At 33.9% G+C, this 18,714-nt stretch overlaps 1 protein-coding gene across 3 annotated transcripts in view; it reads left to right on the plus strand.

Annotated features, from left to right (window-relative positions):
- Positions 1-18,714, plus strand: part of MMS22L (MMS22 like, DNA repair protein) — a 113,198-nt gene that overhangs the window by 72,865 nt on the left and 21,619 nt on the right. For all 3 annotated transcript variants that reach the window (XM_039853183.1, XM_039853184.1, XM_039853185.1), the window contains exons 15-18: positions 7,954-8,147; positions 11,594-11,744; positions 13,458-13,609; positions 14,447-14,589. In XM_039853183.1, coding sequence (XP_039709117.1) covers positions 7,954-8,147; positions 11,594-11,744; positions 13,458-13,609; positions 14,447-14,589 — 640 coding nt within the window. The remainder of the gene's footprint in view (positions 1-7,953; positions 8,148-11,593; positions 11,745-13,457; positions 13,610-14,446; positions 14,590-18,714) is intronic.

Genomic DNA, 18,714 nt, shown 5'->3' on the forward strand with positions numbered 1-18,714 from the left:
TCTGGTAATACTAAATTGTTTGTGAGTCCCCTCCTCATACACCATACAATTTCATGTCACTATGCTTTACTCATATTATTTCAACTTTCTGAAACTTTTTGGTACTATTTTTCAGTTAGCTAACACAACTTCTATAACCTGGTACTGGCATATTTACTCCAAGAAGCCTTCATCAAACCATCCCCACCCCACCCCCATCAGCTGAACCAAAAGGTCCTTTTTTGTGTGCATTGTAATACTCTATGCATACCTATGTCTCAGCACTTAATCGAGCATTCTTTGAGAGCAAGCACCATATTCAAGAACACCTAATACAGTACCTCACGTAATTAATAGACATTGAAATGTTCCTTAAAATGAGCTCAGCTACCACGCAGAATGATTCCTGAGTCAGAATTTACTTTTAGACTCTAAGTCCATATTTCCAAAAACTTTTTGGATTTTGTTACTTAAGTGTTCTGTTTTCAAATCAAATTATACTCTATTCTTTAGTAATTAACTGTTCCTCCTAACTTTGTTTTCATCCCTCCCAAACTTAGCAACAACATGGATTCTTTTTCTCTTTCATAAAATGCCGAATAATTAATGTTAGCTTTCTTTTTCCTTCATAAAGTTACACTCAAATTACGCATTAGCTCATACCTAGCTGTTTATAGAAGCTTCATAATTTGTCTCTTCTGTCTCTAGTGAGTTCTTACTCTAACCTAGTCTGTTTACCATTACCACCTTAATGTTTCCCAAAGTCTGTTTCCACTGCACCACTCCTCAGTTCAAAATCCTTCAGTGGCTCCTTACAACCTGCAGAATGAAGTTTTGATTTTTTTTTTTTTTTTTTTTTTTTGGTACAGCAAGGAAAATCATTTTTATATCTACGATATCAGATACACTGAGTGACTGTCACTGAGTAACTTCTTGTGAAGTGAATTGAAGAAAACATGTGACAACAAATAGGAACCTATCTTCTATTAAATTTATTGCCTTATGATGCTACTGTAAGAATTCATTATAGTCAGAGTGGTTATTATTTTTTTCCTTCCCCAACACCTTGCTCTTTTTTATTTTCCTTTTGAGATGTAAATTATGTTACTCCTTTGCTTTTGTGGCTTGTTATCCACTTTGATTTTATCCAAAGTCTTTACTATGGCTTATTAGACTCTACATGATCTGGAACCCAGCTACCTCTGAATTCATCTGCTGTTCCTTCTGTCACCCATGGTGCTTCCACCAACTGGCCTCCTGATTATTGTTCCTTGAGCCTATGAAATCACCACCCTTGGGAACTTTGCACTTGCTGTTTCTTCTCCCTGGAATGCTCTCCCCTCATATATCTTGTGTTTCCTTCTCTTGTAATCTTTGCTCAAATGTTGCCTTCTCAGAAGGTGTTTCCTGATCATCCTAGTTGAAATGTTAGCTCTCGTCACTCAATATCCCTGTACCTTGATTCTTTTTTTCCTTAAAGCTTACCACAGCCTGATGTGTTATACATGTCTCTTGTTAGAATATAAGCTCCAGAAGGGCAGAGACTTTGTATTGTTAACTTTGTATCCCTACTTCCTGGAACATTTGCAATATGGGTCGAACTAGAGAGTAAATGAATGGATTTTATATGCCTTTGTGCTTTTACTTTTCTCCTTTTCACTTATCCAGTCTTTTCTCTGCCCTCAGTGATGATTCTTCTCTGAATTCGTGTAAAAGTATACTTCATTTTACATTTATGCCTATAGAATAAAAGAGTAGTTCTCGACCCTTGTCTAGTACAGAACTATGTATGATTTTGTTGCTTATTGGGGTCCATGGGCTACTAGTTGCATGGCCATTTCCTCATCTGTTGCAAGAATTAAATAAGACGTATTCAATAAATGAAGTACTTATTATTATTGACCAGAAAATCAGGGACTGTTTATTCTAAGTGTTTTACTTACGTAATTTAATCATGTAGGTACTGTTATTGTCCCCATTTTATAGACGAGAAAAACCAAGATGACTGCCTAAAGTGCGGTCTATGGGCTAGCAGCATCTATTTAATACAAATGTAGACTCTCAGGCCCTTTCCCAGACCTCTTCAATCAGAATTTAAAAGCAAGTAATAACCTTAGGCCCCAAACTTAAAGATGCAGTAAGATTTTTAGTAAGCCCAGGACATCGATATTTTTAAAAAGTTCTGCAGATGATTTTGATGGTAGTCAAGACAAGAACTACTGGGGTAGATTCCTGTTATTGGTGTACCATAAAATATAGTGAAATATCACTGAGAAACAATAATCTTCTATAAATTTAAGACCAATATAATCATAGGGGTAGTTCCTAAAAATAATCACTTTTTATTCGCATATTTTCATACTATACCATATTTGGAGGATAGGGGCAAGCAACCTCATTTTAAGTACCTTACTAGTATTCTGCAAAACCACGAGGCAGCTTTGCTATAAGCATAGCTGGTTTGCGAGACTTAACACTGGATTCCTGATTTAATCTCTTTCCTCAGTTTTGCAAATTAATTGTGAGCCACAGGAAAAATTTAAATGATCACATATCATTGAACTTTGGGATCCCTGTAGAATAGTCTACACTCCCCAGAAGTGTTTAACTTTATAATGTGTGCATATCTGATGTGCTACTTTGGGTTGGATGTTATACTGCTTTGCAACTACCTTTATTAGGAACTTAACAGTGCGACAGCAGTGTGACATTTAAAACATGTACTATTTATTTGGGTAGTAAAATGATATTTGAGGTAGCTATAGCATAGGTGGTTAAATTGTCTGAGTTCAAATTCTGGCTTTACTGCTTACTAACAGTACGAGCTAGTCAAATTATTTATCCTCTCTGTATTTAGATTCCTTGTCTATAAAATGGGGATAATAATAGTACCTACAAGGTTAAATTAGTTAATAAAGGTTAAAGACAGAATAAATATGACACATCTATTCTTAATAAACAATCTTTGATTCTCCATTGAACAGTAATAATTGCTCCATTTTTTTAATGTGTCTATTTAGAACTCATATCAAATGAGGAAAAATGGTCGCGCAACTAATAGTTGATGGAGCAGGATTTATACTCTGGTATGCCTGTCTCTAAAGCTCATGTTTTTCTAGGTAATGCTCCACTGCATCTATGAACATGGTTATCAGGATTTAGAAGCAGTATGTGACTAAAATACATATTTTGTTACCTTTATAGTCAACAGATTGTTTTTACCTAAGTGGTGTGATTTGATACTTAGCAGCTCCATGGAGGATAGTAGGGCATTATTCTCCTTTAACAGATGAAAAACTAAGTCTCAGAAATTTTCCAGGGTCACAAGCTGGGTCTTTCCAAGGTCTTCTCTCTTAGACAAGTGGTCATTGGGATAATTTCCCTTACACTTTGAGGCCTTTTATTCCTTAATGGTGCATGATATGTATCTGGAAGCATCATTGCCAGTGCTGTGCTTTTTATTTGTTATAGTCCTTGATAGTCAAAAGAGTCAACAAACTTCTTGCCTTGATCTCACATGTCCACTCAGTCATCCACCACCTACTCCCCCACCTCTTCCACATACGCATAGATGCGCTGAGGCAGGCATCTATTATTGGGAGGCATTGAAGGGTATGCCTGGGATGCTGCTTGCCAACCTGGTTTCAGTTTATTGCCTTTCCCTGATAACTTGGGTATGAACAAAATTGCGAGGTCAGTACTCAAGCTACCATTATCATATAGTGAAGCTTTCAGAAGTTTCTTTATACCTGGAGGCTGTTTTTTTGTTTTTTTGTTTTTTTGTTTTTTTTTAATAATTTTTAAAGACAGGATTGAATTGAATGATTTTTAGGGTATCTTCCAGCTTTAAAACTTGTGGTTTTTTTGTAGTAATGTCATTACTTTGGTTATGTTATATTCTTTCTGGGTAGTAAAGTAGATTATAACCCTCTTTTACAGATGTGAACAAGAATGACAAGAGTATTCAAAGTACCTAAGGTTTTTTAGTGAGTTTAGCTGAAACTGAAAATTGTCAGAGTATCTGGATTCCCATACACTTTTCTATTAGCTAGATCAGTCAGATACTTAGAATAATTACTCATAGCGGTTTAGAGCAACTTCTTAACTAAAACTTCCCATTATACTTTTCATTAATTAGATTTAAGAAACTTGCCAAGTTTCAAGTAGAATTAAAAAAGAATTCAGTTATTTTTTATTGTTAATCCCTTGCTTTCTCTTAGCTTTTATAAGGCACATATGTTGTATTATGCTCTTTCTCTGTGATGCAAAGTCCATCAATAAACAACTGTTCTTTACATTTTTGAAGCATAATATATTAGAAGTATTACATAGAAAATTATGAATACCAAGAATATGGTGAACAAGATGTCATACCTTGTTCCATAATGATCAGTTCATGAGAAACAAGAGCATACAAGGAAGTAAAACCTAGATATGGTGGTCCAGTAAGTGTTTCCAGAAACCTGCCCAAGTTATTAGGGAGGAGCATACCTCAGAGACCAGGCTGTCAGATACAGCAGGCGGGTGTAGGTTTCAGCATCTTTCATGTGATAGATGCCTCAATACATTTGATTGTCTGTATAGGAGTGGAGAGGTAGGGGGCAAGATGGATAAGTGAATATGTGGAATCACAAGGAGAAGAAGTGGAGAGATAAAAACAGGAAAACAAATACTGGAAAGACACAAAAGAGCAGTCACATTCAAGAATCGGGAATGTCATTGAAAATAATGTAAGCCAAAAGCGGGGAGGAAACCAGAGCTAAAATAGAAGCATAAGGAGACCTAGATAACTAGGTATGTGAAAGTTTGGGTGTTTACATAATGTAATGATAGGTTTCTAAACACTTTTGAGGATATTATTTCATATGGTCTTCACAGTAAACAATGGTTGGTATAGCAAATGATTATTTCCTTTCCTGACTCTTCAAACAAAAATTAGGAGGTTACTCATTTTTTTTCCCAAGGTCACACAGCTATGAGTAACTTTGCTGATAACCAGCTGTGTTACCCAACATGTTATTTCTTTTGCCTCAGTTTCCTCCAAAATCACATTTTACCTTTTATGCAATTAATTTTATATTTTTCTACTATTTGTTGAAGAAGATAGAAAATGGTTCATAAAATAACCATGGCATCTAGAACTATATTATATTTATGTATTTTGTTTTGTGTTTTATATCGTTACCTCTAGCGACAGAGCTTCTTTCAATATTTGCATTTTTATCTATGTACCTTCAGTAGATATGCAGTCACATCTAATATAGTATATCTGTTTTTCTGTAGTCTTTTTGTAGTTAACTTTCTGGTACAGAAAATGTGATTTAAAAAATTACCTACAACTGCATAGGATATTTCTAACTATTTTGGCTATAGTTCAAAAATTAGATTCTTCCCTTAGACCTACATTACAGCAAATCCTTAACATCTCCTGCATTTGCCACTCTCTGATTTCTTCATGTTTACAGAAATTATTATAAGGTCTTAAAGAACTTTGTTTTGTGTTAGAATAACAGGTTAACATCTTATCCAGACTGATACTTCTTGAACATACAAGCCATGGAACAAAAAGTATTTTGCATATCTCCAGGATATATAGCTTCTTTTCAAACCAAAGTACTAAGTAGATTGCACATTTCCAAAAGAAGTCTGTTTTGGGGCCAGTGTCTTACACCTAATTGGAACTGATTTTTGCTGGGTTAACTCTTAACTTGGGTGTAATTGCTTGTTTTAACTTTTTACCTAGTGGGTTGGTTTTTTTTTCAGAGTTCTGAATCAGATCTCCATAGTAACTCCCAGTTTTACTCTGCAATAGCTCAAAATTTTGTTCTGGAAAGGTCAAAAGTGGTTCAGATGAATACATTTTTCTCAGTATCTCTTCTAGTTTTTTCTAATACAGAATTCTGATGTTGCCCCTTCCTCTTCAGAAGGCAAAGCTACAGATGGCTTTTCCAGCTTTCCCTACGCTCACTGAAATTTCTTCAACCTAAGCAGAGAGAGAAGAAAATATATCATTGTTTAAATTGTGTGTATGCGTGTGCATGTGCATGCACAAGTATGTGTCTTAGTGCATAACAGTGTGTGTCTTGGTGCCTAGGGGAAAAGTACAGGTTTCAAATTTTGGGGCCAGCCCTTCTTAGCTGTGTGACCTTTTGGTATATTATTTTACTTTCTAGCTATCAGCTTCATCTATAAAGAGGATTAATGATACCTATCTCGTAGAATTGTTCTGATTTTTACATAAAAGAATTTCTAAGCACAAAGAAGACAATCAGAAATGATACCTCTTCCTAGGGAATAGATTTTAGTTAGTGAAGGAAATTACTTATCTATTTAGAAATAGTGGGCAAAATCCATCCTACCCAAGTACAGTAAGTTTCTTATCCTTTGAAACCAATGCACGTTGCAAATGTTATAAATGGGTTGTGCAAATGGTGGTATTATTTTACTTGTACTTCAGAGTGCTGAAGTGTACTCATGAACTTTGCTATGTTGATGTAGACAGTTGTTAGTTGCCAAATAGATTTTAGTGGTTTGATATTCATCTTACTCAAAACTAAAGGATCTGAAATGGTTCTCTTGCCACTAGTTCAAGTTAAAAGCATCTCAGGCAGGTTTTTACATAGAGAGAACATAGCAGATATTTGGTTAGCGTTTATGAGAATTGTATGCGATGATATTCTTTTCCCAGGCATCTGTATACTTTTTTCCCTGTGCTTCAAGTAGTGTTAAGTAGTGCCTCGTGATTATACAAGAATTCCAATGTAAAGGGTCACAGAGTCCAAATGTTATATAATTTATACTTATACTGTTTACTTATGTATAGTTATGTAAAAAGTACTAATATTTGGTCTTGCAACCAGTTTACTCTTTTGGGAATTGCTTTAGATATATGTACTATTTCTGTATTTCGTATAATTATTTAATGCGTCCACTTCTAGATAAACTGATTTTAAACATCAGGAATATTGGAATTTATGTCATAGTTCCTTCTATTTTCAAAGCACTAATTATTTTTCTTAGTAGAATACTACTAATCAAAGGAAGTTTCTGCCTTAGTTCCATCGATTATTTTTCACTGCTTTCTCTTTAATTGAAGAAAGAAAAATCTCAGGATGGTATCTATGTATTTGTGTGTACTCTCAATTGATGTGGCAGTAATTTAAACAGAAACAGGAATAATATCATGGTTGAATATTTAGTTTAAATATTCATATTATTAATTGCTAGGCATATTGCATAAATGCCTTCTATCCAGATCACTGTAAAAGCTGTATTTTCCCCTCCATTATTTCTGTTAAGATCTAGAGATGTCTAAATTTTTCAGTTGGAAAAAAAAAGTGAGCAAATGATGAATCAGTTTGAAGCAGTATTGAATTCATATTTTAGTATTTTATGGAGAATAACTTTTTCTTGTTTATTGTTGTGTTCTATGTGAAAATGACTATGGATCTTTTCGGACCAACGTGCTAAGATTGTATCTGTCACACTTTATATATGCCAGCACAAGGTCTCTGTCTTTTCTAAACAAGGAAAATATTTTAATTTAAAATACCACACATAAGCCAGATATACTCACTTTCCTCTTGATACATCAATGTCCTAAAGCTTTCAGGAGAAAATGGTTTAAAAAATTGTTTTAATGTCTAGATTGTAAGTAAAATCACTTGTCATAGTGAGTTGCAAAATGCAGACCTTCATTCTGGAGCTGCCTGTTTCTCATTTGGATCTGACATATTAAAAAGCATATAATTAATGGTTGACATTAGTAATTAACATTAACTTTATGGTGCTTAATATGCCATCATTCATCCATCAAATAACCAGAAATGCATAATGTCTTAGCATAAAGGTTTTAATTATATAAAATGGTCCTTCAGTTTTCATACGATATAAATGTTAAAAGCCTTAAATGTATTTAAAAAAGATTTTTGGAAGCATTTGTTGGGTGTTAGCTATATTTTTATCTCTTTTTAGGACTATGCATCAACAATTGTGTCAGGAGCTTCAAAAGGAAAACGTGGACCTAGTTGCGCAGTCTTCATTACCAGCTAAAGAGCGCCACCTTGCTGCAGTTGCCAGTGCACTGTGGAGGCATTTCTTTTCATTTTTGAAGAGTCAGAGAATGTCACAAATAGTGCCTCTCCCGCAGCTTGCGGATGCAGCTGCAGGTCAGCTTTGTAATTTGTTTCTCATTTTGCAGACTCTCGTCAGTTTTTTCTTCTGTTTGCTTGGTAAAAAACTCTTATTTTATTACAGTTGTAATAAATATTTTGACAACCAGGAAGACTAAAAGAATTATATATTTTAATATACTTTGGCTTGTTTATTATTTTCCTCTTAATAAAGGTAAAAATTAAATGATTATTGGATAAAAATGAAAGATGGTTTTCAATCTTAAAAGATACTGAATGCACATAAACTTTTGCATGCAATATTTAGAAAGTAATGTTTGATTTCTTATAGTCCAAGTAGTTTATTTTCAGATTATATGTGTAGATACTAGGTATAAGATGAAATTACTGGTATAAAGAGCGAAAAAATGTAGCAGGAATTCCCTTTCAGCCCCAAACAGATGAGACCAGAGCGACATCAAATATATAGACTGTTATTGTTCTGAATTTTACTAGCTTCTATTTTAGGCTGCAATTTTTACTTAATTTGATTATTAGCCTAATGACATGTTTTTAGGCTTTAAGGACTCTGAATCACAGACATTGTAGGCAAGAATTTGAATATATTTGCATATGTGCAGTTTTCTAAGAAGAGGTCATTATCTTTCTCAAATAACTATCATAATATATTTTGCCCAAAATATGTTAAGAGGTACTAGAATAGACAGAGATCAGTATGGTGACTGCATGTACTTAAATGCAATTTATATGCCAGTATTTAATGTATTTAATTATAATGCTTTTAAAAAACCCAAGATCTAAACCAAAGTTTATATTACTCTTGTGTGAATGAGGAAAGCTGAGCTAAAAGCACCACATGAGAAATTGAATGATATAAATTTTAAAAGATCTTGATTTCTAGTAGCACTTTCATAATTAAAACCATATAGTAATAGATTGAAGAATTATGACAGGACAACATTTTCCAACTACTGTAATGTCTATGAAAATAAATATTGATATTCAATTAGTGTAACCAAAGCAGTCATTAGTAGCCAATATGACTTATTTTTCTTCTATTCACCATCCCAACTCCCAGTGCATAAAAATGATAACACATAACTTTAGTCAGTGCTGTTCTAGGTGCTGAAAGTTAGTGCTGTATAAGTATTAAGCAAAGAATGTATGTGTTTCAGGTTTGTTTTGAAATAAAGATAGGTTAGGAGAGAAAAATTTCCTACATTAAAAAAAATAGGCATTGAATATCTACTTTTATTGCCATTAAGGAAATACCAGTAGCAGAAAGGACTGCCATTCTTTTTCTCATACATGAGCTACATATCCTCATGGAGCTTATAGTCTATTGCGGGAGGAAAACAATAAATAAATAAGTCAAATGTGTGATACGTTATATGGTAGTAGGTGCTGTGAAGAAAAATAAAAATGTAGAAGAGGATAGGAAAGGCCAGAGGCAGATTTTAATTTTAAATAGAGTATTCAGGAAGACCTGAGTAAGTACCATTTGAGCAAACCTAAAGGAGGTGAGAGACCAATGCTATGCAGAAGTCCAGAGGCAAGAGCAAATCTGGTGTATTTGAAGAACTACAAGGAAGCTATAAAAGCTCGTGTGGTGTAAGTTAGGGAGAGAGATGATCAGTAGGTAATGGAGAGCTAGTTTGTGTTCTGCCTTTTTTTTAAAATGTTGCTGTTAAAAAGTTTTGAGCAGATGAGTAATAGCATTCTGGCTGCTAGACTGAGAATAGACTATAGGAAGGCTAGAGGAAGAAGCAGGAAAGCCAGTTAGGGAACTATTGCAACAATTCAGAAATGAACAGCTTAGGCTGAAGTGGTAGCAGCAGAAGTGGTGAAAAGTGTTTAGATTCCCAGTCCAAAGGAGAGAATTTTCTAAGTGAGTAAGGCATAGTAAGGAAAATAAATAGAGAATCCCATTTGCTGAGAAGAGGAATTGTAGCATGAGTAAATTTTATGAGGAAAGACTGCGATTTTGATAATTGGACATGTTATTTTAGATATTCATTAAAATCCAAGTAGAGATGTTAAGTAGGTACATGGATAATGAGCATAGCGTTCAGGGGAGCTGTCCAAGCTAGAGATTTAAATTTGAAAACTTTGAACTGGATGAGATCGCCAATAGAGTAAGTATTGGTGAGAAGAGAAATTTGAGGACTAGGCTCTAGGATATCTCATGTTCAGATTTGTAGGGTAAAGAGAAACCAAGAAAGGAGTGTCAGTGAGGTAAGAAGAAAACCAAGAAAGTGTGGTGCCCTGGAAATCAAATGACAGACCATTTTAAGGAAGAAGTGATCAACAATTCACATGCTATTATTGGGTCAAGTAAGATGAGGCCTGAGAATTGATCGTTGTATTGAGCAAGGGGAAGGTCACTCGTGACCTTGAAGAGCAGTTTTAGTGTAATGGTAGAAGGTTTGACTGGAGATGATTCAAGAGAAAATGTGAGAAGAGGAATTGCAGGCTGCAAACATAGATAAATCTTCTTGGTTATCACTGTTTAAGAAAATTAGAAAAATGGAAATGTTAGCTAGAGTGGGAAGTGAAGTCAAAGAGACTTTTTTTTTTTTAATAACATGGGAGAAATTTCAGCATGTTTATAATGCTGACGGATATTTTAAAGTGAGGGGAAAATTGATGATGCAGGAGTGCCGCTTATGTTTCAATGCCCAGGAGAAATGGGATTCTGTAGAGGACTTGGCCTCACATCATCTTGATGACAGAAGAAAAGGCAGAGTAAATAGGCCCAGGTAGAGGTGGCTGGGTAGATGTGGCAGGAACTTGTTCTCTTCTGATATTTCTCATTTTTCTGTGAAGTAGTAACTAAGGCGTTAACTGGATGTGAAAATGGGGAAGAGGTGCTGGCCGATGACAGAGAGGAGGGAAGGTATGCAGTAGTCCTCTGGGAGAATAAAAGCCTGAATGGACTAGAGAAATGTGGTAGGAATGTTGGCAAGCTCTAAGGGCCCACTTAAAGTTTGTAGTCATAAATTGCATTTGTTTAACATGGTTAACTAAGGAACTCTTGTTCCTAGGCTTAGTGGGTTCTGAAGGAAGTGAAGTGTCATAGAGTCATTGTAGGAAATCGCTGTTTAATAAAAGAGAATGTCTAATGTCTAAGGCGAGAGTGAACCCTTCAATTGTGGCAGGTGGCAGGTAAATTTTTAATATGAGTTTTTTAAATGAGGAAGGCACATTAGAGACATCAGGTTTAGAATTTGCAATTTGAGGTAGCCATTATAGATTAATAACAATAATGCTGATGAGATAGGTTATTCTCGACCTTTTCTTGGAGATCTGTATGATCACAGAAATTCTTTTTGACAATGTGAATTTAGTTTCAGCACTTCGTTGGTTCTATGTTTCTAAATGTGACATTTTATTATTGAGTGTTGAATTTTTTTATGATATAACTTTTGGAGGCGAAATTTTAAAAATTTTCTCACTATAAGTTTCTTACATTTTAAATCTAGATTTTACTTTGCTTGCAATGGACATGCCTAGCACAGCTCCATCAGATCTTCAGCCTCAGCCAGTTCTATCAATGATACAACTTTTTGGTTGGGATGATATTATCTGTCCCCAAGTTGTAGCAAGATATTTAAGTCATTTCCTCCAAAATAGGTAAGTGATTTTCTTTCAGGTATGCATAATAATGTGAACCCATGATAGATCCCTACACTAGGAAGGTAAGAATTTTCACAAAAGAAACTGGTCTTTACCAGTCTCATTTTGGCAGTTTATAGTCTCATTTTTGGCAGTTTCAGCATCTTTCCAGTTGTAGGAAAGCTAACAGGTTTTGTGGTCTGCCTTTTTTTTTTTTTTTTTTAATGTTGCTGCTTAAGCCCTTTTTCAAAACCGTTTTTGTAGGAATACCATATTCCCTGAAAGGTCATTCCTTAAATGACCTTTCTACACTCACCATTGTGAAAGAAATTATGCAGTTAATATCTGAATCCATAAGACATTAGTATGTTATTGAAATTTTATTTAATGATGGCTTTCCTTTTTACAGTTAGATTTTTAAAGATTTGACTCTCAACTTGGGTGATCATTAACAAGACACTTACTTGACTACCCTGGACATTGGTTTCCTTATCTATAGGTACCTCTTGCCACATTACATAAGAGATCTGAGGAACCTGAATAGAAAAAATATACAATAAAGTTAAAGTAGAAATTGTGTAATCAGGAAGATCTGAATAAGAATATTAAGATGAGGGAAAGTAAAATAAATATACAAACCTAAGAGACTAAGTGTAGTGAAGTTAGTGAGGTGTTCTCATAAAGAAGTTCATTAAACAGTCATTAAGACATTTTCTCGTTGGCTTTCAGTTGTAAAGTAAAAGAGTTCAACTTCAATTGGATTACTTTTAGGATCCTTTCTAGCTTGTAAATTCTGTAATAACAACTAACATATAATATATTTTAAACACTTGCTGAAATTATCTGAAATTATTTTAGTCTTAGAATAATATTAGTGTATTATTTTGTAACAGTTGAAGAAGTGCAGAGATGTTAAATAGCTTTGGGAAGATTTCATGGATAATAAATGACCAATTGAAGTGCTTCTGTATTGTGTATTCTTATGATAATTTATATTCAAAGTAATTCAAAACAGTGTTTCTAGAATTACGTATATATATATTTTTTAAATTTCTGACTTTGCATAACACTGTATAGTTAGCATAAGACCATCCTCATTTTTTCTACCCCCACTTATAAAATGACTAGAAATCAAATTAGCCAGGCCTTGGGCTTTGTAGAATAAAATTTTTAAAATTTCTGTCAGATTTTATTTTGGAATTCTTTAATGATGACTGCCTGTGTGGTGGGGGAGCAGGAAAGGAAGGGATGATGGGCATGGGATTAGTCAGGAGATCCACACAGAAATACTCTTTGTCTTTAACTTTTTTCTTATATACATAGTCATGACCGCTACTCTGTTTACTCTAACGGCTACTGTTTTTTATAGCACTTGCCATTTTCTTCATTCTTATCTCATCAAACCCCTTCTTTGCTTTCCCTCCTTTAACCATATTCTTCCTTACCTCTTTCCCTTAGCATAAACCCAACACATATGCCATCAGTGGAAAAAAAATTAAAAATTAAACATTACAAATGAAAGCAAAAATATTTATCTAAAATATCTTTTTGTATGTGTCTGTAGTGTTGATTTTCAGCAATGCATGTCTGTATTAGTTGTGTTTGTAAAATAAGTGAGGCCAAGAAGTGAGGATGTTAGAATGTTTTTCTTTATTTCTTAGTCTTTATATTCAGGGAACTTATTGTTGGGTTTTGTTTTTGTTTTTAATATCCATCAATTTATCTTTACAGCATGTTATGTGAAGCACTTTCTTGTTCAGGCTCTGTATCTTTTCAAACCTTAACTATAAGATCATGGATCCGTTGCATTTTGCAAATGTACTTTAAAAATCTCTACGAACCTGATGATTTATTAATTGATATGAACCCTGAACAGGCAGTTGGTAAGTATTGCAAGCATCTTGCTTTCTAGATAGCTAAATATGTTTAAAATTTTTTGTTTTGTTACATAAATTAAGAGAAAAATAAAAAACATTTGTAATAGGTATGAATATAAATAGAAATTTATTTCCTTTTGCAGCCTATTTCTTTTTCTTGACATTTTCCTGTTGCTATATATGACAAATTTCTCTCCTTCAAAGATAAAAGAACTTATTTTCTTGGAAGCCAGAAACAAAAACTTGCTCTTGGGTGACAAGCATTTTTTTTTTTTTTTTTTACCTTGAAGAAACCAGTCACACACACAAAAAAATGGAAAAATGAAGTAAATCACCAGATATCACACTGAAAACCCTAAAAAGAAAAGTATCTAATTATGAATAATTCTCTCCCATTTTATATTAGATATTTTGCCTTCTGCTTTACTATTATTTCCTGAGTGATACTTGAACTCTTTTTTTTTGATATCCCGTACAGTTCTGGTTGTAGGACATGCCTTATCTTAAAGCTATTCTTTAATGCCATTTTTAAATTGCACAAAACCTGGTCTGAGAAAATGCTCCAGATTTACTCAAATATGTTGTTATATCAGTTGGCTTTATATGAATGATTTTTAAGGCTACAGTGTTCACAAGTACGTGTTTGTTTGTTTTTTTTATTTTCAAACAAAACCTTTCCTTAGTGAGGGAAACTTAAAGTTTTTTAATTATGTAGAAATTTGAATTTTAAAAGAAATTATGTTATAAATGAAGAATGCTACACTTTCCACTCTCATTCATATATCTATAACATATAAACTTAAATAGTAAATATATAAATATTATGTCATTTTATTTTAACAGAAAAAGAGTACATGGAACAGTTGGCTGAACTGACAAGGTTGCTGTTTAAACTTTCAGAAGTAAAGAATATTTTCTCAAAGGCACAAATTGAATATGTCCCCATCCCTGAAGACCCTAAAAAAGCACTTGTTCAATTCCTTGAGGTATTTTTTTATTTATTAGTATAATTGTCCAGATCAATTATGATAATTTTTCAGAAAAATTTGAAATGTTCACAGTGTTTCTCTATAAAAGGAATTTTTAAAATTGAATCATAAAATGGGGTTCCCGAAATTATAAAATTTTGGAGGAATAAAAATGTGAATCTAAGGTATAGTACAATTCACTCTTAAGGATAGCAGAAAAATTACATGTAATAAGAAATAAGAGTAAAGAATGCTACATAAAAGCCTTACACTAAGGCTGACCTAAATTGTAGGAATATCTTATTTCTGAAATTGCTGGATAACAGTATCCTTCAGGTACTTGAGAACTAAATTTCCTTGTATATGGTTTGTAATACTTCCAACTTAATGTTTACCATCCTGTAGCAAACTGTACATTTTATAGTAAAATTTTATTCTATTTAGCATAAGCATCAACTATTTCATATGATAGCGTAATTGGCACTTTAACATTCAATCCATTTGTTTTGTCTTCATAATAAATATTCTCATTCAACATTTTATTTTCAATTATTAATTTTGTAGGAATCAATCTTATATGATAGTCTTTGCTTTACAGCCTACTTTAGGTTGTTAATGTGTTTGCATTTGTGGTTATCTAAGCTATTCGCAGTAAAAGTTGGTTTATTTTCCCTCGAAGCAGTTGGTATTAACTGCATTGAAAATAATTACAGCCCATAAGCTCTTTTCATAAATGTAAATTCTTCCATTGGTTTCCATTAAGTTAAAATACAACTGTATAACAATTAGAGATGTCACATAAATCTTAAAAAATTTAGTAATAGGATATGCATACGTAAAAATACACATTTCTATTGAGCCTTATATTTAGTTGTTGATTGGCTCTCAACCTATAATTAATTAACCACCTATGCAAGGAGCCATCCTGAACCAGAAAGGGAGGTAGAAGTCATGCATTTCACTGATCGCTTTCAAAGGCTCTTTTAATTTAATCCAGTCCATATTAATTATTCTTTCATCAATCAGTAAATAATAGGTGTTTACTAAATGCTAGATAGTGTTATGTTGGAATTTCTTAGGGATTTGAAGAACCAAAAGAAGTAGTCCTTGATCATAAAGAACTTTTACTTGTCTGAGAATACAAGATATATAAAGAGGTTTAAATAATAATATAAGACCGTACATGCTAAGTGCCAATTGATAGATCAATCAGTAGGTTAAGAATTCAGAGCATCTTAGTATAAGGAGTTTGGATTTTATCTTGTGAACAGTGTGAAGCCTTTATACATTTTTAAGTAGGTCTGATTTGATTAAATGACTTTTAGGAAAATTAGTAACAGTAGAATAGATTAAAGGTTTGGGAGACCTACTGGCCAGAAAATAAGGAGATTTAGAAGAAATAGAAAATCGAATTGTGGAATTTTTTAACATGTATGAAATAAATACTATAACTAGAAGCATGATGATTTTTTAAGGAGAAATAGGAATATCATGATTTAGGGTCGGGGAGAAGTAGGTAAGATGTTCACTTTTAAACTTGTTTGATTTGAGGTTTTATCAGGCGTCCCCAAAGATCATACCAGGTGCTAAGATTCACTAGGAGGACTCACAGAACTCAGCATATAGATGTACTCATAGCTATGATTTATTACAGTGAAAGGATTCACAGCACCGTCAGCAAAGAGAAAAAAGGTGCATGGGTGAAGTCTGGAGAAACCAGGCCTCTCCCAGATGTTACACTGGGCGTGCTTAATTCTTCCATCAAGGAATTATGACAACACATGTGAAATGTCTACCAGGGAAGCCCATTAGCAATTCAGTGTCCAAGGTTTTTAATGGGGACTGGTCACATAGATTGTCTTTGCCTAGCCACCTACAAGATTCCAGACTCCCAGAAGGGAAGCAGGTGCTCAGCATAAACTATATTGTTTGCACAAACAATTTAGGCTCAGTGAGCCATTCTTATCAGGAAATAGTGGGAAAACTAAGGTCCCAAAACATCAGCCAAAGGCCAACCTTTCAAGTAGGTCTCTTTAAGAAGAGCAGTCTTGGGCCTGCTATGTTAATTCTTTTCTGCATGGAATGATAGTATGACATGTATTTAGTGATTGTCAAGGCACTGAGAAATAGTCTCAGGAGGTTAAGGCTCATTGGAGAAATACTGAGATCTAGGGCACTGGTTCTCAAAAATGTGTTTCATAGATCTCTGGGGAATTACTGATACCTTTTCAGGAGTTCTACAAGCTCAAAAGTATATTGATATTTGCACAAATAGTGCAAAAGCTTTAGCACGAATCAACACTATGGCCCAAGAATATACTGGCAGTCATGATAATTTTCATGCAATCATAAGAGAAAAATAAAAGCCAGTTTTATTTAAGAATGTCCTTAAAGAACCAGTAAAAATTATTAGATTTTTGACTCGAGTTCCGGTCCTTTTAATTCTGTGAGAACAATAGGAAGTATACATGAAGCACTTTTGCTGTATACCAAAGCTGAATGGTTGTCTAAATAAAAACCTCTTATGTGATCATTTGAGTTGCAAGCTGATGAACTGACTGCTTTTATCCTGAAAGAACCGACAACGTATGGTTATTCAGACTTAGGTATTTGGCAGACGTTTTCTCAAAAATGAGTGAAATGAGCCTGTCACTTCAAAGAAGACAACTGATGGCAGTTGTTGCTAATGACATATGAGCTTTTAAAAAAATTAGAATTTTGGAAAACATATTTGTAATCATGAGCTTGAAAGCTTCTTGATACTTAAAGACTTTTCAGATGACAGTGGTGGGGTATTAACCAATATGATTGTTTTAATATGGATAATGAAATGTGTCAGCATTGATTGGGAAGCTGCATAACCCAGTGAACCAAAATTTTCCAAATGACCAATACAGGCTTTTTAAAAAGCATGCGTGGGTATAAAATTCACTGAGCAAGGTAGACCAATTTAATAGAGTACAAAATGTTCATTGATATGGTTTTGGGATTCCATATTACAACTAACCTTTAAGGACTACTACTTGTCAAGTTTTGGCATAATATCAAAGAGGAATTTCCACAGTTATCGGAAAAATGTATTAAAACACTTCTTCCTCTTTCAGCTACATATATTTGTGATACTAAAATGTTTCATTTGCAACATATTGCGAGGAGAGAGTGTATACAGAAGTAGATATGAGAATCTAGCTGTCTTATTAAACCAGATGTTAAAGAGATTTGGAAAAATGTTTTTAAAAGCCACTTCTCATTAAGTGTTTTTTTTTGTTTTGGAAAATAGTTATTTTTCACTAAAAATATGTTACATTAACATGTAATGTTTATTATTTTTAAATAAATTTAAATAATTTAAATTTTTCTCAATTTTTCATATGGTAAATATCAATAGACATAATAGTAAGCTCTTTAAGTTTCTCAATTTTTAAGAGTATGAAAGGGAAATGGGACAAAAAGTTTGAAAACTTCTGGTCTAGGGAAAAGAGTGTAGAGAACCAAGGGCAGAGAGCTAAATCAAAAACAGGATTCACCAAGTATATCTCTTGTTGTTCTCATCCGTTTATCTCACAGTCCCTTACTCAAGTTCACTAAGTTTCTTATCTTTTCCTCCATCCCACATTTTATTTTCAACATGGCTAACTTTAATATCACCTTGGATAATTTACCTGAAGCCTCTGTTTCAAAACTTCTCCAGTAGTCTTTCAATAATCTTTACTTTTACTGTTTAATCCTCCCACTTCCATGACTAATCCTTGAGCCACGGCATCTCTTGGAGCATCTGAAAGCTCTTTTGACTATTTACCACCTGTCCCCCTCCAGCTGTTTGACTGACATCATCATGACTTTCCACTCCCTTTTCTCCAAGTGCAACATCCTCTCAAGGCCTCACTTCATTCCCTATCCACCTTAATCATACCCCATGGGGGCCTCACGTCAGCTGCCCCTACCAACACCCTCACAGTCTTCCATCCTTGTCTTTCGGTTATACCTACAATCTCTCAACCTTGATTTGGTACAACCACTTACTTTCTCTCCTTGACTTATCTGCTGAGAGCTGCAGTAAAAAAACATTACATAACTATATATTGCTGCCATTGTGTCCAGTTTAGGTCACTGAAGCCCACTGTAAGTTCCCAGTAATGGTTT

The sequence above is a fragment of the Pteropus medius genome, unplaced genomic scaffold, assembly GCF_902729225.1.
Source record: "Pteropus medius unplaced genomic scaffold, Ma_sr-lr_union100, whole genome shotgun sequence".
In the NCBI taxonomy this organism is placed as follows: domain Eukaryota; kingdom Metazoa; phylum Chordata; class Mammalia; order Chiroptera; family Pteropodidae; genus Pteropus; species Pteropus medius.